The sequence below is a fragment of the Eretmochelys imbricata genome, chromosome 24 (assembly GCF_965152235.1).
Source record: "Eretmochelys imbricata isolate rEreImb1 chromosome 24, rEreImb1.hap1, whole genome shotgun sequence".
NCBI lineage: Eukaryota > Metazoa > Chordata > Testudines > Cheloniidae > Eretmochelys > Eretmochelys imbricata.
Genome location: NC_135595.1, coordinates 5,521,098 through 5,545,492, shown reverse-complemented (window position 1 = coordinate 5,545,492; position 24,395 = coordinate 5,521,098). Strand labels below are relative to the sequence as shown.

General features: G+C 51.6%; 2 protein-coding genes across 2 annotated transcripts; both read right to left on the bottom strand.

Annotated features, from left to right (window-relative positions):
* Positions 1-8,622: 8,622 nt before the first annotated feature.
* Positions 8,623-12,944, bottom strand: BGLAP (bone gamma-carboxyglutamate protein). The gene is given in 6 exon segments (XM_077841253.1): positions 8,623-9,065; positions 10,083-10,149; positions 10,636-10,682; positions 12,542-12,621; positions 12,623-12,869; positions 12,871-12,944. Coding segments are annotated over 6 exon segments (642 nt in total). The 3' UTR covers positions 8,623-8,938.
* A 3,425-nt stretch (positions 12,945-16,369) lies between these two features.
* PMF1 (polyamine modulated factor 1) lies at positions 16,370-21,544 on the bottom strand. Its single transcript, XM_077840875.1, has 5 exons — positions 21,347-21,544; positions 19,990-20,095; positions 19,170-19,270; positions 18,128-18,323; positions 16,370-17,206 (listed from the first exon to the last, which is right to left on the bottom strand). Exons 1-5 carry the CDS (start codon positions 21,508-21,510, stop codon positions 17,153-17,155), a joined length of 621 nt encoding a protein of 206 aa, XP_077697001.1. The 5' UTR covers positions 21,511-21,544; the 3' UTR covers positions 16,370-17,152.
* Between the last annotated feature and the right edge of the window lie 2,851 nt (positions 21,545-24,395).

Genomic DNA, 24,395 nt, shown 5'->3' with positions numbered 1-24,395 from the left:
CGCCTGCCCACCCCCAGAGACAACGGGTGAGGGCGGCTTGGGGTCTGGGCTCAGAGGGGGCTGAAGGGAGAAGGGCCCTTAGCGTGTGTATGTCAGTGCCTGGAGGGATCCACCTCTCGTACCTCAGGACAGCTCCGTGCGGGAGGGGCCATGCCCTTGTCACAAGGTTCCCTGACGAGCGCTCCCTGAAGTGGGGGTGCTCTAACCTAAGGCTGAGCCTCCAACCCTACATCCAGCTCTCACCATTAGCCCATACTCCCCGAGAGCTGGGAGAAGAACCCAAGCGTCCTGACTCCTGATCCCCTGCTCCGACCCCCTGTAACTGCAGCTGTCCTCCCGTGAGGCTGCGGACATGGGCCGCTGGTATGTCACCAGTGATAGGAGGCCTCCGGAGATATTTGTGGCCATTTGGCTTTGGGAACTGGGTGTGATCCGAGGTTTTCCCCTGTCCCTTTATCCCCTGAACCAAATCCCAGGGCTGATGCTGTCACCTTCCAGCCCCTGGATGGCTTGAAATCCAAACTGGAATGGGGCAGCTTGACTCCATTACTGGCCAGAGACAAGATGAGAGGCCACAGGTGGCTTTAGCAGGACTCCTGGGTTCTATTTCTAACTCTGGGGAGTGTGATTTTTATGGCTAGAGCAAGGGGCATAGGAGCCAGGACTTCTGGGTTCTATTTCCCATTCTGGAAGGGAGCCTGGACCTAGTGGATAGAGCAGAGGACTGGCAGCCAGGACTCCGGGGTTCAGTTCCCAACCCTTGCATTGACTCAGTGTGTGATCTCGGACAAGTCACTCCCTGCTCTGTGCCTCAGTTTCCCGATCTGTAAACAGGGCTAATACTGCTCACCTACCCTGCCCAAAGACCTTGGAGATGCTCGGATGAGAGGAAAAGCAGGGGCCCTACCTAACCGGCTAGAAACCCCCATGTACAGGATCCCCACGTTTGCGTAGGCTCACACCAGTCGCTGGAGCGGGCCAGGTGCAGCTGCAACCACCACCTGCTCATCCCCTTTCCCGGGGCAACTGGGGAGGTGAATTTCATAGGTTGGTCTTGGCCCTGGGCCTGTGTTTTGGGCTCCCCTGAGTTTATCTAACTAGCTGCTGGCCTCTGTCACTAGCTGCCCATCGCCACCTCCCACTAGCTCCGCCTGCTAACCGCAGAGCCGCGTCGGCTCTCTCCTGGCTGCCCCGTCAGCCTGCCAACGTCTCACCTGCACTGTCCTGCATCCCCAAGGGGAAGAGCTTGATGCCAGCGTGCCAGCTGATGCCCTGGGGCACCAACCATCAGAGCCACACACACGAGCCTCTGGTGTTTGAGCTAAACAGCCCCCACCGTAGCTGGGGGCCGTATCTGTGGATCAGGCTTGGAGAGGGCCCCGTGGGCAAGGGGCTTGGTGGGTCTATGGACCGAGGTGAATCCTGTCCTCCGCTCTTATGTTCCTTTTTTACCAACCGATGGCAGGAGAAATCTGGTGGGTGCCACCCACCCCGGGTGACCCAGGGCTCTTCTGCGCTCTCAGGAGCAGAGCTGCCAATTTTGGTTGGACGTGTCCCCGGGGGGCAGGGGGTCATCACATGACGTAATCTTGAATGAAAGATTCATCTTTAATTCCTGGAGAGTCCAGGGCAATCCTGGAGGGTTGGCAGCCCTAGTCAGGAGGGGCTGACATGAAAACCAGGCTGGGGCAGGGGGAATGTGGCAAAGATTTATGTTTTGCAACAGGGCTAGTTTTGGTGGGAGAGCAGGCTCGATTCAAATCGAGATTGTTAAACCTGCATCTGGCTGAGAGAGTGTGTGTGTGTGTGGTTTACGGTGTATTTGTGTGTGTGTGGTTTACGGTGTATTTGTGTGTGTGTGGTTTACGGAGTATTTTTGTGGGGGGGGATGCGTGTATGTGTGGTTTACGGTGTTTGTGTGTGTGTGTCTCTGTCTCGCTCTCTCTCTGTGTGGGGGGGTTGTGGTATATTTGTGGGGGGGGTTACAGTGTATTTGTGTGGGGTAAGGTGTGCGGCGGTTTACGGTGTGTTTGAGTGTGGTTTACGGTGTGTTTGTGTGTAGTTTACGGTGTATTTTTGTGGGGGGGGGGTGCGCGCATGTGGCTTATGGTGTATTTGCATGTGTGTGTCTCTGTGTGTGTGGGGGGGTTACGGTGTATTTTTGTGGGGGGGGGGGGTGTGCGTGCGGGGTTTACGGTGTATTTTTAAATCTCCTTCCAGCTCTGAGTATAAAATCTCTCTCTCGACTCCCCCTCCATGACCTGTCCAAGGAGAAGTCCATTGTCCCCTCGCAGGTGATGCCGACAGAGGGTTTGCACTGCAGCCCGTCTCTCATTTCAGCTCTCCTGTTGCATAGACTCTGCGCTCAGCTTGACACCCTGGCCGAAATCTGCCTCCGGATCCCTCCCTGAGGGTGTCTGCCCGGCAAGCTGGGCATTGTGATTGCACAGTGCGGGTGGACAGAGGTTAGCTGGAGCCAAGCTAGCGCTAGTCTGTCTGCCCTGCACTGCGAATCACACCGCCGCCTGCAAGGCAGACATCCCTCCCAGCCCCGGAGGGTCTGACGGCGCTCGGAATCCGGCCCCGGGGAAATCCGTGCGCTCGGAGAGGTCAGCTTTGTAGTGAGAGCGCTGCACGAAGCCAGCCCTGCCAAGCGCTGCCCAGCTGGAGATCCCCACATGGCTAGGGTCCAGCACTGGGGGAACTTGTCCCGGAGAGTCCTCACCAGCCATCAGTCCGGAGGGGGTAGCTGAGAGGCGTTACGGTGTGTTTATAGGGCCTTCGCGACAAGGCCAAATCATCCGGAGAGGTAAAGGGGGGAGACGTTGAGGTTTGAGTTGGGGGAAAAAGCGAATGACCCAGCCTTGGCTCAGTGTGACAGTTATTCTGGGGTGTGTAGAGCTGACAGGGTGCTAGGAATAGGCCCTAGGCTGGTAGAAAGATGGCGTAGCCAGGGCAGCAAGATGAGTAGTTTTAAGTGGTTCCCAGTAGGTGCTGAGAAGGAGCTAGTCAAGGCAGCGAATGCAGTAGCCAAACTTAAGAGGCCTGATTATTTTCCACGCCTCTCCCGGCCCTTGTGTGAGTGTGAGACACTCCCAGATCAGAACGGTGGCGTGTTTTCACTAGTGCAAGGAACGGCAGGAGGAGTGGGAGGGGCGCAACGTAGAATCAAGTCTTAAGATGCTTTAACACTCTTGCATGGTGCTTATGTCCTTCTGTTTGCAGGTGGCTAATTAAAGGCTAATTAAAAGGCTAATTAAAAAGGCAGGTGGGAAGACCTCGTTAAGCAAAGAGAACAAACCCCCGAAGGCTTGGCTTCTTTGGGGACTCTCCTGGACTCTGTTCCCCACTTTGAGGCGGCCCCTGTTGGTGCTTCCAGCACCCCCATTCTCTGCACTAGATTAGGGTCCTGGCACCAGCAGCTGTGCCGAAATCACTGGAGATCCAGCTGCTTCAAATAGGTCTGGATTTGGGCCGTTGCCTCCCTCTGTGCTGTCTCTAAAGTGCCCAGCAACTGATCTTGGCTGTACAGCTAGCGGGTGAGATCCTGGCCACCTGAGAAACCAGTGGCCAAACTCCCAGTAACTTCAACCGAGCCGGTGTTGTACAGACCATATGTCAGTCTCTCTGCTGTAGGGCCCGATCCTGCACCACTGGACTCAATGAGCGCTTTGCCCTTGACGCCAGCCCTGTGTGGGATGTGTGTGGTCACGCACCGGCGTCGAAAAGGCTGACTAGTCTGGAACTCCCAGAGGCAGGGCTGTGCCAGGCCCCTAGCAGGTCGGAGCAGTGTGTTCGTTGATGGTAACTCTTGGAGCTCATCTTTCTCCACCCACCGACAGATCAATTTCCAAACAAACTCAAGCTGCTCCACATGGCTGGCCAGACTCCCAGCGGGCATTGGCTTCTCTCCTCCCTGAGCTGGGCGCGCACCGAGTGTTTGTGATCCGGGCTGCTCCCAGCCACTGGGCCGGATCAGCCCCAATGGCTTAGCCCTGAAGCCTGGTGCAGAAGACGGAGGCAGATGCCCTGGGTCTTAGGCGGCCACCTAGTGGCATTGTGTATGTACTGCCTTGTTCCTTCCCCTCCTTGGGTTGGCTTGGGGTTGCCTTTTTCCACACTAACCATTTTTGCAAGGCTCCCCTGCAATTAATGACCCGTTGCCCCACTTCTCCCACCTCCTGTTGTACTAGACCTGACCTCTGTCTAGTCTTGTACCTGTACCAGATTAACCCCTCGGTGCATCTAGGCCTGTATTCTCCTAGGAGCAATGAGTGATTCTGTTTCAATGACAGGTTTCGGAGGAGGAGCAGTCGTGTTAGTCTGTATTCGCAAAAAGAAAAGGAGGACTTGTGGCACCTTAGAGACTAACCAATTTATCTGAGCAAATAAATTGGTTAGTCTCTAAGGTGCCATAAGTCCTCCTTTTCTTTTTGTTTCAATGACAGGCAGTCCCCCACTCCCCCCCCACAATCCAGGCTGAGTCCGAGTGTTTTGAGATGCCTTGGTGCCTTCTGTGCTAGATCGGCCTCCATTTACCCAGAGGCTGGACTAAATCCTCAGTTGGCGTAAACTAGCATTGCTCCATTGAAATCAATGGAGTTCTGCTGATGAACACCAGCTGAGAATGGGGCAAATCTTGTAGTTTGGCGCCCTGGCATTATCTACTGCTCTAACGACTCACCTTTTTCTCTTAAAAAACCCAGGTCCCCCTCTGGCTATCCTGTGTTCCTCGGGAGAACCCGGAATGCAGATAAATGTCTGCATGAAGCCAGTTTAGCAGGGGGTAGATTTACAGCATTAAAGTTCTTGTGTGTTGCAAGGGGCTGCCTGCGATTCTGCTATGCTCCTGGTATTTATCACCCGTGTGGCCAAGGGACACGCACTTGCTTGTCAGATTAGATTTTTTCCCCCACCTTCCTCTGTAGCTAGAAGCCTGCCAACAGCAGCAACAGACACAGCAATCTGCACGGTGAGCTGTGCCACTCTTTCTCACGGAAGGGGCCTCAATTTAGCTGCCCTGCAGGTCGGCACCAGAGCAGCCTTCATGGTATCAGTCTGACCAGCCGGCTGTCCTCTCCCTGCCTGAATTCAGGGAAGTGTGGTCATCTGTGGGTTAGATCTGGAATATTGTGGGTGTGGGTCTGTCTGTCTGGCAGGAGGTGGTTGTTCCAGCTCCAGGTGAGAATGAGATCTAGTGGTCAGAGCAGGAGATTTGGGGAGGGGTCAGGAGTCTCCTGTCGGTGCTGTTGCTGACTCGCTGGGCCTGTACAGAAGGAATGGCCCAAGCGTGGGGCCGTGCGTTGATATGTGAAGCTCAGAGTCCCAGTTGTAGCTATGCCTCTGTGTAGAGGCCCCAATCCTGTGAATCTCTGAAGCCCCCATAGCTAAGCATTATTCACCCCTTCCCAGGATCGGGGCTGAAGGGACATTTTTCTGTGGAGTAGAACAAACGGCTCCTCTCTGAGGTCGCTCTGCATTCGATGGGACCTTGCCAGAGCTTCTGCCTTAAACTCAAGACTGGAGAATCGCTTGGCAGGGGGGCCTAGGGGATAAAGCTGTGGATGGGGAATCAGGAGAGCTGGGCTCTTTATGTGGCTCAGCACGTGACCCAAGAAAAGGCATTCCTGCTTGTGCCTCAGTTTCCCCATTGATAAAATGGTGATAATAGCTGTCAGCCTACTTTATAAAGGGCTTTGAGACCAATGGATGGAAAGCATTTTATAACGGCTGGGTATTAGACAACCCGGAGCTGTCGTCTTCTCCGTCCTACTGCATTTTGTGGGGTTGAGTCTGTGTTTCCTAAAGCAACTTCTTTGCTGTTTTCTGACGTGACGAAAGCGAGCACTCACTAGATCCCAGTGCGTTTTGTATTTTTCTCCCTATTTATTGTAGGTAGCGATGGTGGGGGTGTTAGTCCTGGCCTATTGATTTGGGGAGGGAACCCCAAATCGAAACTCGTCTTTGGAAGGGAAAGATTTGAGCCAGTGTCTAGGAAATACCCACTCCCATTGACTTAATTTATATGTATACTCCATGTGCTTTCTGGGCATAACACGTGCAACTAACTCTGAATGAAAGGCCTGGATCAGAGGACAGAAGCTGGCCGATGTGATCAGACCCAGACAGGTAAATATCAGGACCAGCTTTGATAGTGACCGCTGGATGTAGTGTCTGGGAATGGGGTGGCATTCCTTTTAAATAGGTTGTGAGCCCTCTCACGGGCCTTCCTGGGATGCCAGTTTGTTTCTTTGTTCTCTACATAAGGTTATGTTTAAACCTCCGTGACACACAACCACGATCACTGTCTCTATGCAAACATACCAGGCCTAGCTACGCTGCTGCTGCTGGCGTCTGAATTAGAAAGCCCACGCGTTATTTAAAGGGATCCAACCCAATTCCTCTGCGCTGTGGAATAGTCTCCCAAGGAAATCGTGGGGGGAATGTAGTGCAGGGAACCTCGCCTCCTCTGGTTCTAGGGGCTGAATGGATTCATCGGTGGCTTCTCCATTTCTGTCTTTCAACGAGGTTGGAATGCACTTGCCGGGTGATATGGTTGCATGAATTTCCACCCCACTCGAGGGGACACGCTGGCAGTTGGAAGTTGGTGCTGCCCTCCTTTGTCAATTAGTGGGTTGAGAGCTGCCGCTGAGATGGATTATTAATATTACCACTGTTGGGCAGGCAGCAAACCTGCCTGTCTCGGAGTCCGTCTGTCCGGGACAGCCCCTTGGATAGACTGCGCTGTGTCTGCTCTGGGGGGGTGCTTGGTTTTTACCGGCATGCGTGTGTGTGGCATAAACAGCTTTAAATCAAAACTGGAATAAACTTTAGAACAAAAACTGGCTTGTTCGTTGTGTTGTTTTCCCTCTCGGAGGGGTCAGCGCTTCAGAGAGCAGCCCGGCTGCTTGCCTCAAAGAGGAAGGGCCAGCCAATTACCTCGAATGCCACAAACCTTTGCCTAGAAGCTGTGATTTCTGTTAACACTGCTGGTTTCAGAGTAACAGCCATGTTAGTCTGTATTCGCAAAAAGAAAAGGAGGACTTGTGGCACCTTAGAGACTAACCAATTTATTTGAGCATAAGCTTTCGTGAGCTACAGCTCACTTCGTCGGATGCATCCTGTGGAAAGTACAGAAGATCTTTTTATACACACAAACCATGAAAAAATGCCTGGATTTGTGCTGGAAATGGCCCAACTTGATTATCATACACAGTGTAAGGAGAGTGATCACTTTAAATAAGCTATTACCAGCAGGAGGGTGGGGTGGGGGGAGAGAAAAACTTTTGTAGTGGTAAACACCCATTTTTGCATGGTTTGTATGTATAAAAAGATCTTCTGTACTTTCCACAGGATGCATCCGATGAAGATCTTTTTATACACACAAACCATGCAAAAATGGGTGTTTACCACTACAAAAGGTTTTCTCTCCCCCCACCCCACCCTCCTGCTGGTAATAGCTTATCTAAAGTGATCACTCTCCTTACACTGTGTATGATAATCAAGTTGGGCCATTTCCAGCACAAATCCAGGCAGTTTTTCATGGTTTGTGTGTATGAAAAGATCTTCTGTACTTTCCACAGTATGCATCCGACGAAGTGAGCTGTAGCTCACGAAAGCTCTTGCTCAAATAAATTGGTGTGTCTCTAAGGTGCCACAAGTCCTCCTTTTCTTTTTGTTAACACTGCTGAGTCTCTCCTTTCCCCAGCCTTGAAAGCAGCGGTGACTTCTATCACATTCCTTTCATTCCCCTCACCTAAGCTGGAAGGTTCAAGAGGAGGGACCGGAAGCTGGGCCTTCTGGGTTTGATTCCTGGCTCTGCCAGGGAGCACAAGCCACAGACGGGAGCAGGAAGGGCTGGGAATCAGGCCGCCTGAGTTCTGTTACCACCTCTGCTGCAGGGTGCTTTGCCAGGTTATGAAAGAGGGGACAAGTCTTGCTGTACCGGACTTTCCGGGGAAGCTGGGAGGTTGAATCCATCAAGGTCTGTGACATACACTGAGGTCCACTCTGGGAAGAAGCTGGGGGCATAAGGAGCAGGGGGGGACACGAGCCAGCAAATCTCTGAAGAGTGTAAAGAGCAAGGCGGGAGGATTATTCAGGGCCCCACAAAGGGAGTGATGGGGTGAAGTTAAACCTCAGCTTCTTACCTATGGACTAGCCTGCCCCTGCCACGGCCACTGCCTTGCTCGGGCTGGTTTCACATTAGCCCGGCTGCTCTAGCTGATGTCTCTGAGCCTAGAGGCGGGTCCCCCTTGCTGCTTTGGAGCTCGCACTTAGCTCCTAAAGGGTTCAGGGCCGGGATGGTCTTTTTGTTGGGTGTTCGGCCAGGGCCTTGCACTGATCAGGGCCCCGGGCAGTACCGCATATGTTAATAAGGAAAGCTAGATAAGGTACTCACATGGGCTCCCTTCCAATAGCAGGAGTGCCTCACTCGAGCAGTTTTAGCCCTGTGAGGTAGAGCAGTATTATGGCCCTTATTTTAAAGACAGGGAAACTGAGGCACAAAGGGGTCTCACAGAGCTGGCAATTGAATGCTGGGCTCCCAAGTCCCACCCTAACACCCCAATCTGCTGGCCCGTCCCCCTTCTCTTTGTTCAGCCCAATAAATGAGACAGCAGCACCGTTCCTCATGTTTATTTTCTCACATCATTGAAGAAACATTCCATAGCGCAAACCCAGCATGACGCACCTGGCCCGTAAAGGAAACCACCAGTAAAGCATTATAGATACAAGCACAAGCGCTCCAGGCTCAGTACAAGGAGCAGGGCTGGGCTGGCAGCTTAGGGAACATAAAGCTTGTACATTTAACACACAGTTACAGGAATCAGCTTGGGGCAGAAGATCTCTCTGCTCCCTGCTGTGCTTAGATATCAATTCCTCTTTCTCTCTCCCCCGCACTGGGATGGACTTGGGTGGATCTCTGGGCCAGGAAGCTCTAGACCGCCCCGTAGTATCTTCGGTAAGCCTCCTGGAATCCAATGTGGTCAGCCAGCTCGTCACAGTCGGGGTTGAGCTCACAGATCTCACGCTTGCCCTCGAGAGGGTCGATGATATCATAGAACCTGCGTGTGAACAAGGTGGGTTAATGACTGATAGAATGGTCTCTGTGGTTGTCTAATCAGCCTACACGCAAGGATCAGTGCACCTGCCTTGGGAATGCACCCACCTCTGGGGTGGAACATGGCCGCTTTTAATCCTGGGCGCCATTGCTGGGGGCTGTTAAACAGCTGCCGCGTTCCACGCCTGAAAACAGCCCTCAGGAATGGCACACAGGATTGAGTTCTCCGGGGCTGCCCTGCAGCCACCTCTGGGGTGAAAGCAGCAGCAATGCTAGGCCACGGTTGAGGGCAGGGAGTGAGGAGTTCACTTATCCTGTTCCAATTAGGGTGACACTGAAGCAGGGCGCTGCCTGGGCGTTACCGGGATGGGGGCAGGGCTCCTGGGCCCTGCCAAAAAGCAGCCTGGAATTTATGATGTCCAAAAAGCAGCCAGGGCTGCAGTCTGGTTTACTGTATTAATATACAGGAGCCATTAGTGGCTATGGATCTGGGCCCCAGTGCTGGGCCTGCTGCTGTCGCCTCCACTGGGGCCTTGGCTGATAATAGACAAGCCCCAGGTACAGGAAGGCAGGCCCAGGGGTTAGCATGCTAGCCTGGACCTTAGGAGAGAGGGGCTCAGTTCTCTGCTCTGCTACAGCCTCCCTGTGTAACCATGGGCAAGTCACTTAGGCCCAGCTCCTGATTAGGGAGGGAGATGCCTTGAGCCCTTTGAGGCTGGGGATGGATCCAGGGGCGTTGGGAGTCTCACAGGCCACCCCTCCCAGCCAGCCCCCCCAGATTAGAGCAAAGTATTTCAGCTGTCAGGGCTGACACCGAGAACAGGAAGGGCTGGGTGCACCAGGGAGGATGAATCAGTGAACGACTGTAGGGTTCCTATGGTAACGTGGGCCTGGTGAAAACTTCAGCTGGCCTGAGCCTGTCAACACCCCCCACCCTCCTGCCGGCTTTGGAAGGGGACCCCAGCGCCAGCAGCGGGCTGTGGGTCGAGCACATGCCCGTGGGCCGCAACCAGGGCTTTACCTGTTGTAGACGTAGTTCCGTTTGTGTCTCCTCACCACCTCAGCGCTGTCCTGTTTGGAGACGAACGCTGCAAGGCCAGGAAATAAAGGAAGCATGAGGAGAATTGCTCCAAAGACCCAGCGTTGCTGTAACGGGACTGCCCTGTAGCTGCCCTGCATGGCTTCGGTGGAAATCCCAGACACTGAGCAGCTGCGGCTCTGTAGGATGGGGAAAATCTTCCCCCTTGGTTATCCTAGGGTCAGAAATAGCACCCAGGAGTCCTGCGTCCCTCTCCCCACCCCCACTCTAACCACTGGACCCCGCTCCCCTCCCTGAGCTGGGAAAGGAACCCAGGAGTCCTGAGTCCCTGTCTCCCCTGCTCTAGCCACTGGACCCCGCTCCACTCCCTGAGCTGGGGGAGTCCTGACTCCCAGTCCCCTGGTCTAAAACCAGGTTCACACTGACTAGAGCAGGGATCTTGCGTTTAGAACGGGTGAGGGCGTCCATGAGCACTGCTGGAAGGCTCCCTGAATGGCAGGCAGCAAAGCTGGATCACACACGGGCCGGGCCTCACCTTCAGAGCTGGGCGAGTCGTTAGCGCTGTTGGAATAATCCGAGGCTGCAAGGCACCAAGAGAGAGGTGGTCAGAAATAATATGCCCCCTTCACCAGTGAGCTGCCCAGGCCCCTGAAAGTCCATCTGCTGTCGGGGCTGTGCAGAGCTGGGCTGGTAGCGCGGGATGTTCTAAAGGTCACAGATCTCCGTGGAGGGGAAAGACTTCAAGGCCAAACAGCTGCCAGGTTTGGAGTGGGCCTCTCGCTAGCGCTTTAGGCACATTCGTGATGCTTTGCAAATCTATTGCACCTGGAAACAAAGCTCTCCACGTCCCTGATGAATGCCCCCCAGCCTGCTACAGCAGCATAGTTATTCCCCTGGCACAAATGGGGAAACTGAGGCAGGGGGCAGCTAAGCGCTGTTGTTACGCAGCGAATGAGATGCCAATATGCCCCCAGCCCAGTATCCTACGTGTGCTCCTGTGCGAGGGAACGGGGGGGGGGGGGGGAAACTGAGATTTTCAAAGCAGCGATAGGGACACAAGCTCCAATAACGTCAGTCAGAGGGGGCCTTAGCAGCCTGCAGGTAGAAAGCCCCCGGCTAATGCATCTGGCAACCCCCCGTCCTCGTCTTACCCCCGTGGCACAGGCACAGGGTCGCCAGTGCCAGAAAAGTCAGCAGGGTGAGTGTCTTCATGGTAGAAGCCGGTTTCACTGGTCGCTCTTGTAGGATGCTCTGCTGATGCCTGTTGTAGCCTGTGGCTCACAGGCCACCATTTATACCCGGCTGCTAGTCCTGGTGTGGCTGGGTAAAGGGCCACATCCCCCCTCATCCCGCCCACTCCGGCTTTGACCACAGGCGGGGAGGGGCCTGGCCCTGCTGCGAGATCTATTTGGAGCCCATCCGTCTGGGCCCAAGGCTGCCAAACCCAGATGGCAATTGTGGTTTCAGGCACCCTTGGGGTGGAAAACAACCCTACGTTCTCAGGCCCAATGGGGGCCCGTGTGGGCTGGGATGGAAAACAACCCTGCATTCTCAGGGCCAACGGGGGCCCGTGTGGGCTGCAGGGGAATGACAAGGGAGGGGCTCAGGAGCATTGTCAAATGCAGAGACAGGCTGAAACTGTGATGCTCAGATCTAGCTCCCAACGGGCCTAAAGCTCAAGGGTGTTTGAGGGTGGGGGGGAGGCATTAGGATCCTGCTGTAATGATGAGATTCTTCTCCCTCCCCCTGGCCGCCCCAGCAGAGGGGCTGCATCAGAGGCAGGCTGGGGCGGGGAGGGGTTCATGAGCGACAGAACGCCACAGTCCCCAGCTGGTGTGACTGGTTCTCAACCATTTCCACCTTGAGACCCCAGCAGGGGGACCAGGCCCAGCTGTTTGCGAGCACCCATGACTTGGAGCAGCCCTGAGGGCGCTCTAAGCTACACTGGGGGAATTGTTCAGCTCCAGGCCAGCCCAAGACCTGGGGAGGAGGGGGATGGTTTGGCGCCACCTTTCCCACCCCGCGTGTTCTCTGCTCCCTGCAGACGAAGCGTGAGATCTGTGTCTTCTATTAACATCTACTTAACTCAGTGGTCCAAACAACCGCTTGGAGAAAAGCTCTCTTTGTAAAGATGCCACGGCTTGCACTGCTTTGTCACTGCTCCCCGAGCACCCAGGGAGCGGGCAGCGCAGAGGCCTCGCAGCCAGAAATACCCAAGAACTGGCACAGATTATTGGGAGCAAATAACGTTCCCCTCGCTCGGGCTCTTCATCCAGGGGACTGAGCGCAGCCCATGCAGATGTAACAAAGCTAATGCAGGGCGGCCAATCGATGATTTTTTTTTTTAATCCCCAAGCTCACCCTAGGTGGTGGTGTCTTAAAGGGCCAGCGCCTGGCGTCACCTGGTTTTTATTTTAAAAACTACAAGCAGGTTCTCCCCCTTAGGGCTCTGGCGAAAAGCTTGGAACTGTGCCACCAACTCTCGCTGTGACCGTGGTGTCCTCCCATTTCCTCCCCCCCCACACTGCTACCAACAGCGCTCTCATGCCAGCGTGAGGCCGGCCCCGTACCGCTGCCCCCGCCGCTGCCTCGCCCGCTGCTCTGGAAGCGGGGCCTGGCTCAACGGGGAGCTGGACACGAGCCGCAGCATTGTCTCTGCACAGCCCGGTTTCCGTCACCCACTTGTCCGGCTGGAGAGGGCCTGAGTCCAGGCACGCACGTAGCCCCGCGTTAGCAGCGCCGTTTCCGTACTGCATGGGGGGGGGCGGGTTTGAGCGCTCGCTGGCCATCGGCAAACGCGCCTGAGTCCCCGCTCCCTCTTTCACAGGTGAGAACCGGGAGCATCCGAGGCAAAGCAGGCCTGGTGCTCTTGGGGCAGGCTTGGCAGCAGAGGCCCGCCAGGTGACGCGCTTGCGGCCTGTAATTGCTGCTGAGCTGCGGAAGTTTTCTGCCACGGCCCGGCGGGGCTTTCCTCTTCGTGAGTGTACAGGGCTCTTAAGCTGTAATTTTTTTTTGCCTTACAATTTGGTGCACATGCCTTCCCCGGTGCAGCCTGTCATTTAAGCTCATTTCCTGAGCTCCAGCCCCAGGATGGCCTCCAAACCCTGGGGAGGAAACACAGCACGGTGCCGCTCAACCCTCACTCACCCCAGACGCTGGTCGAGCCCTCTCAAGGAAGCTACGCAAAAGCAGGCAAGCTGCTCTATGCCACGTTCACCAGGCAGGGGCCATGGTGCTGCTAGCAGTGAGGCTGAGGACTGAACTGACCCCTGCAAAGGAGTTGCAATTGGCACAGACTGGCCGCAGTGGCTGGGCCCAGACCTGGAGGACCCAGGGAGCCTGAACTGCCCACTTAGCCCAGGTAGGCAGGGTTGGCGCACATGGGGTCTGGGGAGAGCTTGCCCTGCTGCGCCTCTTCTGCAGACAGCACCCTCCGGTTCCCCCAGCTGCTAACCCAGCATTTCGCTCCAGTGCTCACTGGCCAGCACGGCCTGTTCTAGACCCCGGAGAAGGCAAGCAAGAGGTGCTCTGTGGCCATGGGGCTGCATTCCTCAAGCTCACTCTCACTCATGCTGGCACCAGGCAGAGGCCCAGGGTGCCAACACCCCCCAGGTCCCTTAACATTGTCTCAAAATATGTGTGTGGGGGGGGAACATCCGGGGTTTTCTGGGCAGTGTTCACTGCTGTCTCACTCTCCTTGTATCTTTTGCTCTGCCCCCTTTTAATTCATCCCCCCTGGATTTAGCTGATCTGTCCTCACTCCTGAGGGGGAGGTTGTTGTGGTTTGGGGGCAACAGATCAGCAGCATCTGTATGGGGACTCAGGAGACCTAGCTTCTAGATGCAGCTCTGCCACTGGCCTGCTGGGCGACCTTGGGCGAATCACAGCCCCGCTTGGTGCCTCACTTTCCCCATCTGTAAAATGGGGATAATATTGACCTGCATAGGCAAAGTGCTTGGAGCTCTACTTTTGAATTGGTATTGTGGCCCAAGGGCAGTACTTAGTTCACTGCACAGCTTCATGCAATTCTAAGCTCAGCACAGACAGAAGAGCTGAATGATCCCATTTAAGCAGGCTGCCTTTCAATGGGACACACAGGTATGTTCTTTCAGCAACCTAGCCATGTTTACACCCGCAGGCAGGTTGATGTAACCACGTCACGTAAGGGTGCAAAGTTTTTCACAGCCCTGCGTGTGTAGCTCGGTCAATCTAGTTTTTAAGTACAGACCAGGCCTAAGCCACGTAGGTGCTTTTGGAAAATCTGACCTTAAATGAACATTTATCGACTCACTTCTAGTGAGCAGCACGGAAGGCGCGTGGAATGTGCTTGGGCCATGTGGACAAGAAAGGCGAAGGCATGGGGTGGAAAGAGGCACAAAGGATTATGGTAGAAGCAGTAGCTTGCAACTTTCCAGGCCCGCAATGGGAGACAAATCCCTGCAGTCAGGGGCAGGCTGGGATGATGTTCTCAGGGCCACGTGCGGACACGGGGCTTAGCTGACGTGTTCTAGTTTTAAGCTCTTTGTTGATGGGCCTGGCATGGAGCGAGATGGCTGGGCATGTTTTAGACCTTAATCAGGGTGATGGTCTGCAGTAAGCAGGAACTCTCTGCCCGTCAACCTCCTAATTTATCCCCGCTGGAGCTAATGTGCAGGGCTGTTTAAACCCAACTACCCACCCCCTCAGCTTGTGCATGTTTGCAATGAGAGGGCTTTGAGTTCATGGCTGGCTTGGAATAGAAAGCGGTTTGTTTTGAATCGCCAGTGCTCCTCAGGCCAACGTTCCACTTCCAGTTCCTAACCACTTCCAAACCTCGCTTTGTCTGGAGGAGGACCCTGGACTTTGGGGTGGAAGAGAGATGCTGTGGGGAGCTTAAGGCAGCCAGAGGCTGTCAAACAAAGCCATAAACCACAGATCACTTGGGCCAAGTGCACAAAGTCCAAGCCAAGAACAAGGGGTTTGCAGGCCCAGTTTATTTAGATTATAATGCAGCAAGGCAAGCTTTGTTTACAGAAGAAGAAAAATATACCTCATTTGGTCAGTCTCCACTGCTGTGACTTGCCTCTAAAGGAACTGACATTTGGGTACGGTAAATCCATTGCCTGTTTTCACCATTAATAGTTTGGTGCTGCACAAGGATCAGCTGCCCTTTCTGCATATCATTTCAATAGTGGCTTTTAGTTTGAAATGTAAATTCTTAAGTCCCCAGAAACGTCAGCCAGGAAAAGGCTTTGCTAGGTAGGGGTGTAACACACAGATACTATCAGGTTTCAGAGTAACAGCCGTGTTAGGCTGTATTCGCAAAAAGAAAAGGAGGACTTGTGGCCCCTTAGAGACTAACCAATTTATTTGAGCATGAGCTTTCGTGAGCTACAGCTCACTTCATCGGATTCGGATGCATCTGATGAAGTGAGCTGTAGCTCACAAAAGCTTATGTTCAAGTAAATTGGTTAGTCTCTAAGGTGCCACAAGTACTCCTTTTCTTTTTACACAGATACTAGCAGGCCAGACACCTGCCGGAACTTGCCTAGGAAATCAGTCACGCACCTAATCTGAACAACGTCGTTTGTCTGATCGCGGCCCAGAGGGGTCCCAACCCGCATCTGGATCCCACGGTACAGTCACATAGGGAGACAAGCCCGGCCCTGAAGAGTTCCCAATCTAAAGAGACAAGACAGACCATCTCCCCATTTTATGGATGGAGAATTAAGGCAGACAAGCCCAGATCCTGAAAGGTATTTAGGCTCCTAACTCCCAGGGAAACCCATGAGAGTTAGGATCTGGGCCGGAGAGACACAAGAGAACATTTTAAAAAGTGTCTTAGGGACTTGCCCATGGTCACACAGGAGCTGCGTAGCAGAGCCACACACTGCGTTCAGCTCTGTTGAATCCTAGTCCTGTGTTTTAACCCTCACTGTTAGCTCGAGTACCGTGGTCCAAGCAGGCACCGGCCGCCAGCACAGGTGGATTTTACTCACGCTCTACTGACCCAGGGCCAGGAGGTCCCTTTTTAGTGATGTGCTTCTGTTTCCCTAGTTAATGGGGGGCAGTTCATAAGTCTTCGTGTTTTATGCCCACCCTGCACTAAGTCAGAATGGTGCATTGCACAAGTCTAAATGACTACAGCGCTACAGAGAATCAGGCCTATTGCGTCTGGGCTCTGGGAAGACAAAACGCCCAGCAGACCTGGTTTGTCTGTTTTGGCAAAACGTTCCAGTTAAATTGCTGCAAAGACGACAATTAACCACATAATAATGGGTTAGAACAGCTACGACGAAGGAAGTGTTTATTTTTCTTACTAGGAGGCACTTGTTAAAGGGGAAAAAAAAGGCAGGTGCTAAGATTATAAAAACAAGTGTTATTATGTCAAAACACCATTCCAAGTAACTATGTACAAGGGATTCATCCACTGTACCAGTGTAACATCTCTCTCCCTGCTTTAGACGGTCACTTGCCTTCACATCTACAAACTGTTCTGCTGACAGAAATCCTACGAGCTGAAGTTTTGGTATTTGCTTCTTTCCTTCAGAGGTACAGGTGTGTTACTTGCTGCAGAAGGAACCTATGATTGGCTCTATTACACTCCTGAAATCCTGTGAGTGGTCATAAGAGCGATCAGTATTAAAAATTCTACCTTTAAATGTGGAAGGACAGAGTTCTCTCTGTTTGGTAAAGCTTTTAAGATGCAGAGATCTGCTGTAGCTTTCAAAACCTGTGTGAGATCTTCCTTCCTGTTGAGCTTAGTTGGGAATCGGGAGTTATTGTTGATTTTCCTAAAACCCTGGTGCAGTCGCTCATTTCAACACATTTTGATCAATTATGTCCCATAACTGTTTCAGTATATCCAATTTTCACACGGTGTTGTAAACTGTTCTCTCCTTTCTGTCTGACAAATGAACACAAAAGCTCTTGACAAGTCAAGTTTTCAGCGCAATTTGAGTGGGTATTTATGTAAATGCACAGAGAATCCCACTTCCGAAAAGATCTGCAAGGCTTCACTGATGAACATAAACCCCATACATGAAACTCCTGCAAAATCTTCCCCTGCCTCCTCATTCGGGCTCCTGGAACGTCATGATTAGTTCTCTCTGTTCTTTACTAATTGCCTGGATAGAAGAAAAAATATTGGTGAAGTCTTTCTCCTCCACAAATCCCACTGTTCAGGAAACAAATGCAGCACTGATGCAAAAAGGAGCATCGTTTCCACACTTGGAGACAGGACAGTGTAACACTGCTGACAGCATGTGCAGAATACAGCTCATTCATTGTTCAGATGCATTGATCCAGGAACAAGGCCCCATAAGGGAAGGAACTGCACGTACACAAACGCCACCCTAGGCAAAACACTCTGCTTATGAGCACAGATTCAGGACTAACCCCCCCATGCCCTGCAAATGCATACAAGTGAAATTATGCATTTAGAGCCGACTTTTCCAGAGAGCTCAGCATCCGTCTAGATAAGGGCCACATCTGTTTTAAATGCTCAGCATCCGGCTGCTTCCACTAAGACACCAAGGGCCAGATTTCCATTGGAGCAGCTCTTTGGAAAATGTGGCTCTAAGAGCAGGTGCAAAGGCAGCCCTGGTGAAAAGTCTGGCCTTAGGGGTCTGAACAGTTCTTCTTGCCATTACAGGGACAGTCTCATCTTCCCCTCTTCTGCATGTCCTAACAGCTGTTAAAAAAGAACTTACATGAATAAGCAAAATCTCATGGGTTTCCTGACTCTTCATGAAAGAGGTGTGATTATACATGGGGACCTCACTGTGGGATGTAGGCAATTAACAGCATTATGCAATTAGCTGATATGCAATTAATCAGAGCAGCAACAGATGCAACACAATGAAGCTAGATTGGAGCCTTGGGATTTGTGCACATAAGCAAATCCTGCAGTTGAGTGCAGTTTGTTTGCAGCTAGCATTCTTGGAACCTTCTATCCCAGTGTGGCCATTGTCTATTCAAACTGGAGAGACTGGGACACTCTCGCTCAGTTTTCTTGATTTGGAGGCTGGCTGGAATGGAGATTTTACCTGCCATGCTTGCTTGCGATTTTGTATCTGCTGCTGCATCTCTGAGATTCTCGCCCGTCCGGCCAATACAGACTCTGCCAGCTTCCTGTTCTCCTCTTCCTTCTCTTTCAGGGCTTTACGCAGGTATGTCTGGTGCTTCAGGAGGTATGGCACCATGGCACTATGAATATCTTCCTCCGGGATCCCACTGGGGCGCCTGGAAGTGACAGGGATGTTGTTGAGAGGACTGGAATGCACCAACTTTGCATGGCGCTGTACTTAAGTGCTTTAATTGGAACATGTAATATTACAATAATTGATCAGGCCCTCAAGTCCAGTATCCTATCTTTGGCAGTGCCCAACAGTAGAAGCTTTAGAGCAAGGCGAACCCACCCCATAATGAACCTGTCTCACTGTGCCATGATGTAGGTGGGGGGAAGGGAGGAATCCTTTCTGACACTCATGCAATCAGATGATGCCCTGAAGCATGAGATTTGATTAACACACATCCCCACCCTTGAACACGAAAAGCTACACAAATTATTGGTGAAAAGATTATCAGCTGCCTTTCAAAGACAACACAATGTGACTCCCAGCACTTCCAGTGGCCAATAAGCCCCAAGGGCTACGCACCATGTGAATTTTCAACATATCAGGACACTCCAAGCAGCTACGGTTCAGAGTAACATTCAGCACAAGAATTTACTTCCCCTCCAACTCTATGGACATGGCCTAGAACGTGTGATTCTAGCACACACAGAAGTCCAACTAGTTGACGGAGTCAGAGATTCAAATAGACTCAGTTAAGTGGAAGGTGCACTTTGGAAATCAATTTCCTGTCGCGATACAGTAGTATGATTTAAAATAATCCCCTCTGCCATTCACCTTTGCGTGAAATTCACCCCACCCAGAGAGCCATCACAAGATCTATGCACCACTTCACTTCCACAGGGTTTAATGTGCTGCACAAGGGTCAATTTTATCTCTTTAAGAATCAAAGGAACAGGTCTCCAATAAACTAGCACAAGCATACTTCCAACATGCCAAGCAGAGCACTGCCTACCACGCGGGCTCTTCCCGATTCTTTGCTTCCTCCACAATTTTATCCATCGAGGCAAAGAGCTCCTCAAGATTCCCTTCCTCCTTTATCTCACGAATCTCCTCCTGCAGAGGAAAACCACTGGGGATTCAAGAACGATAACAAAATGGAAGTACAATCCATGGACATCTCTCTGCTTGGTCCTTCCCACTGTGAGCGCAAGGACTTTCTCCTCTACATGTCCTTCGAAACAGGAAACAAGTACAACCTATGCTTTGCTTCCTCAGTCTGTAGTCAGCTCCAGTGCATTTGCTGCTGCTCATAGCTTTCCCAAGTAGCAGAAGAATGAAAATTGTCCCAGTCTTGTCAGTTGTCAGGGAAGCTATTCAGAACTCTGCAGGCAGTCATGAAACTGACAGGGATCAAGACAATTTCCCCCACCAGTACAGATAGGCACTGGGGAAAGACCCAAAAAAGGGGGGACAGGGAAGGGTATATTAGTTGCAAACTTGCTTAGGATCTCAGGGAACAAATGATCAGAGCACACTGTATTGAAGCACATAGCTTTGCAGTTTCAGGAGCACCACCTAGTGATTGGGAGTCAGATCTGAGGTAAGTCAGCTGTTTTGTGCCTTGTCTATAAAAGTTTACCCATCTGTAAAATGAGTAATATAAACCTGTCACACAGGGTTGATATGAGGCTTGATTCAATATTATTTGGAAAATGTTCCAAGACCTTTGGATGAAAAATTCTGCAACATCCAAAGCGTTATATTTCCCCATACACCTTTTGGGATGTTACAAACAAGTCTTTAATTCTCAGCTAAACATTTGCAGTTCTTACCTGAATGGAAGTTTGCAGTTGGGATATAAACTGATCATATATACTTCTGGTCATTTCAGGCTGGAGTTTATAGAAGCGATGGTAGCAGTTTGCAAACCTCTGGTAACTGTGCAAAAGAAGAAGAAAAAAAATGCAAACCAGATAAGTGGTTTAAAATACCACACACTGGAAATTACAGAGTTACAACACTGTAAAAGCCTGACTGAAGATTCATGTTTATGTCAGAAGAGAACAAAATGGAAGTAAAAAATATTCTGTAAAATTGTCCATAGTTAACAAACCATATGCACAACTGATCCATACACATCTGTAGACTGGTTGGTCTAACAAAAGAGCACCAATTCACAAAGGTTTTATTGTGTTCAAAAGAACAGAACAAAATCTTTATTCACAGTCACCTGTAAAGGGCCAAATTCTGCACTCAGTGACATCTACATAACCCCTCTGAAATCAGCAGTATCGCAGCGGTATAACTAAAGGCAGAAATTGGCTAAATCAGATGGGTTATCCTTCATTTCCCTGCGATCTAGATTAGGAGTCGGTTTCATCTCCTCCATAGGCGGAACTGCTGTGTGAGCAGCTGAACCCATGGCAGGAACTTGCGGGAGATTAGGGAAACAGGATGAAGCCACAGGGGTTGGTCTGCACTTACCACCAAATGCATGTTTGGGAGGGGTGGATCTAGACAAGTGGGTGCGTTTTTTCCCACAACAGGGCACCTGGTCCAGGAATTATTAAGGAGGTGGCAGGAACAGAGTGGAACGGATACTCACTTTGCTAGGTCTTAAGACCTAGGGTGGCCCCTCCATCTCGAGGAAATATAAGACAGCTGTATGAAAGGTATCAGATGCTGCTTGTGTTTAAGGGCAGTGCCTTCCCCCCACCAGAATTACATTCATGGCATCAGTTTATCGGCAGGTATCACAACACTTGGGCCCTTTGCATAATTAGTGTTTGAAATTAAAAATTTTTTAAAACTCTGATCTGATGCTTTTTATTGGCTCTGGGGGGCAAGTCACTAGGTCCTAGATAAGGGGCTGGGCAGGTGTACTGACATTACTACCCAGAGGGAGAAGGGGAGCCAGACTGAAGGCAAGATTCCCCCTTCTCCCAACAGGCTGTGCAGCTAGCTTTAAAAGAGCCCTTCACCAGGGTGTCCAGAGCTCAGCCACTGGTCTCTGACAACACATGGGAGAGAGAAACAAGACCCTGGCCAGCTAAAGAGACCTAGCCACAAGTCTCGCGTGATTTCCGCCTAAAGTCTCGCGACACTTGCCCCGCCCCTTCCTCACCCCTCGCGAGACTTCCCGCTCGAACCCCCTGGCCCCCCCGTTCTCGCGAGATGTTGTCCCCTCACCTGCCGGCGGCCACCAGCTTCTCCAGGAAAGCGTCCACCACGGTGTCGAAGAGCTGCCCGCGGCCCGGCTCTTCCTCCTGGGCTGGCAGCGAAGAGAAGCTGCCAGCGGCGGCGGCCGCCTCGCCCTCCGCCCGCGCCGGGCCCTCACCGCCAGCCGCCGCCATCTTGAACCGCCAAAGAAATCTTCAAGCGCTCGGATAGTCCCGCCCCCGCTTCTTCCGATTGGCTGAGGCGGGAGCTCTGTCCCTATTGGTGAGATCTCGTGTCACTCGGGAGAGTAGCCCCGCCCCGTAATAGGCTTGCCCAGCGTGACCTGGTTCGATTCCTTTGTCCTTCCCCGGCGCCCGAGCAGCTCCTCGGCAGCCACTGCCCCGGGGTTGCTGGCTCCACGCGCAAGCCCCCGTTCCACGGGACTGGGTGGCGGGAGTCCCAAGAGCCCGGCTCTGGTAGAGGCACGGGTGCCAGCTCTTGCCGTTTTATTTTTTTAGCCCCAGGCTGCTGCTAGTCCGTTGTGTTCCTTCAAGCCCAGTGATCAAGGGAGGGAGGGATAGCTCAGCGGTTTGAGCATTGGCCTCCTAAACCCAGGGTTGTGAGTTCGATGCTTGAGGGGGCCATTTGGGATCTGGGGCAAAAATTGGGGCTTGGTGGTTGGACTAGATACCTACTGAGGTCTCTTCCAACCTTGGTATTCTATGATCAAACCCGCCTTGGGATCCCTTCTGAGTAAAAAGAACAGGAGGACTTGGGGCACCTTAGAGCCTAACCAATTTATTTGAGCATCTGAGTGTGGAGGAAAGCTGGCAAAGGGGACCCCGATGTACCCTATAGCCACAGAAACGAGAAAACAAAGAACACACATCTTGGAAGCTCCTTGAAAAGACAAGTTTCAGAGTAGCAGTCGTGTTAGTCTGTATTCGCAAAAAGAAGAGGAGGACTTGTGGCAGCTTAGAGACCAACCAATTTATATGAGCATAAGCTATACATCGATGCATCCGATGAAGTGAGCTGTAGCTCACAAAATCTTATGCTCAAATAAATTGGTCAGTCTCTAAGGTGCCACAAGTACTCCTTTTCTTCTTGAAAAGAGTGAGTGTGGGTTAAAAGATCAATATACTGTGACAGGGTCAGGCCAGATGGCTATAGGAGAGTAATCTTATTGGGATCCCCCCCCGCAGCCTAAGAGAGAGGTCCACAAGACCTGGAAAACCAAATAATTACAGGGGACAAATAATGAACAACAGGGACAGGAGTGTGGTCAAATATAGGAGAGTAATAGAAGGCAGATATATTAGCCCCAGGCTAAGTAGATCCCTTTTCCTTGGGTAAGGTAACAGGGAAGGTTCTAGAATAATCAGGAACCTTCTGGAGACAAGACAGACAGGCTGATTGGCTGCAGGTGTTCTAATCAAAAAGCTGCTAGAATCAATTAAGGCAGGCTAATCAGGGCCCCTGGGTTTAAAAAGGAGCTCACTTCAGTTTGTGGTGCGTGTGATGAGCTGAGTGTGAGAACGTCCACTGTTGGAGGATTGAGGTGTACAAGCATTATCAGACCCCAGCAGGAAGGTCCTATGGTGAGGATAAAGAAGGTGTTGGGAGGAGGCCATGGGGAAGTAGTCCAGGGAGTTGTAGCTGTCGCACAGCTGTTCCAGGAGGCACTCTAGACAGCTGCATTCCACAGGGCCCTGGGCTGGAACCCGGAGTAGAGGGCAGGCCTGGGTTCCCCCCAAATCCTCCAACTCCTGTTTAGACACAGGAGTCGTCGACCTGGACTGTGGGTTCAGAAAAAACGGCCAAGGTGAGGGCTGCTGTGAAGCTCCAAGACGAGCAAATCCGCCAATAAGCGCAAGACCCTCCAAGGTAGAGCAGGAACTTTGTCACAATGCATACAGACTTGAATTCAATTCTTGAGGTTCAGATACATAGCAGAGATGAGCTTGTAGTTGCCAAAAGTCCTTTTAGAAATAGTTCATAGGTTAGAGTCCAGTGTCCATATTCAGGGTTACTCCAATCAGTGACTGGGGATCTCAGTCCTTATGGTTTGCTTCCCCGTCTTGAAACCCAAAGCAGATCTGGCAGGAATCATCTTTGTGTTCTGCATCTGCACAGCCCTTATCATCATGGGGTTCCACTCTGTGACTAGGGCTGTAACTAACTACTATACTAACAGCTTTGGGGTTTGTCTGTTTTGTTTTTTGAAAAAGTCTCATGTGTTTAAAAGTAATCAGTGGGTAGGGGCCTGGCTCAAGAGCTTTGAACACAGGGGGTTGGTAATACTAGGAAAATTCATTTCAGTGCTATGTGCCACTTTCACTTCTCTGTGCTATAAGGATAATACCCATCTCAAGGGCATACTGGGTGATTTGCTTCACATTTGTAAAGCACTCTGCAATACGTTAATTCTGTTCTGCACTTCTCTGGGAGAGAAACATACGGCTGGATAGTAGGTGTAGGGGGAATACTATTACAAATCCCCTTACATGAAAGTATGAATGGAAGTGTGTCTAGTACTGACTTCACAAGAGCTCACCTTGAGGGGCGCAAGAGCCTTCTCCTTTGCATTTCCCATCATCAAGAGCAGCCTTCCTGTATTATTAGTATGACACCATCGCTTAGGAGGTCTCCACATCTATTGGGAGTTCTTTGGGACAGGAACCTGTCATTTATAATACGGTTGGTACAGGGCCAAGCACAATGGGGTTCTATCTGGTTGAGGGCTTTAGGTGCTACTGAAATAAGTGTTTAACAGACACCCTAAGCCTGCACCCATTTACATGGGTGTCAGTCAAGCATAACACCTTTGAAGTAAATGGAATTAACAGTTTCACACTGGTGTAAATTAAGGAGAATCAGGCTGCATCTCATTTATAAATGACTTATAATCAAAGTAATTTGACTTATCCCACCTTAGATGTTGTAGGTAGAAATGTATTGGGGCTGCAGTTAATAAGCTGTTACACAAAACAGACTACGGTTCCAGAGGGTAGAAAAAAATCAAGTTAATTTACGTTTTGCAATGTTTGCAAGGTATCAAACCAAGATAGACGCATAA

Excerpts from the sequence above, each read along its gene's own strand:
- PMF1 (XM_077840875.1), bottom strand. The coding sequence starts at position 21,510 with ATGGCGGCGGCTGGCGGTGAGGGCCCGGCGCGGGCGGAGGGCGAGGCG. Across the intron at positions 20,096-21,346 it reads AAGCTGGTGGCCGCCGGCAG|TTACCAGAGGTTTGCAAACT; the intron begins GTGAGGGGACAA and ends TCTTTTGCACAG. Across the intron at positions 17,207-18,127 it reads ATCGCAAGCAAGCATGGCAG|GCAATTAGTAAAGAACAGAG; the intron begins GTAAAATCTCCA and ends TCTTCTATCCAG.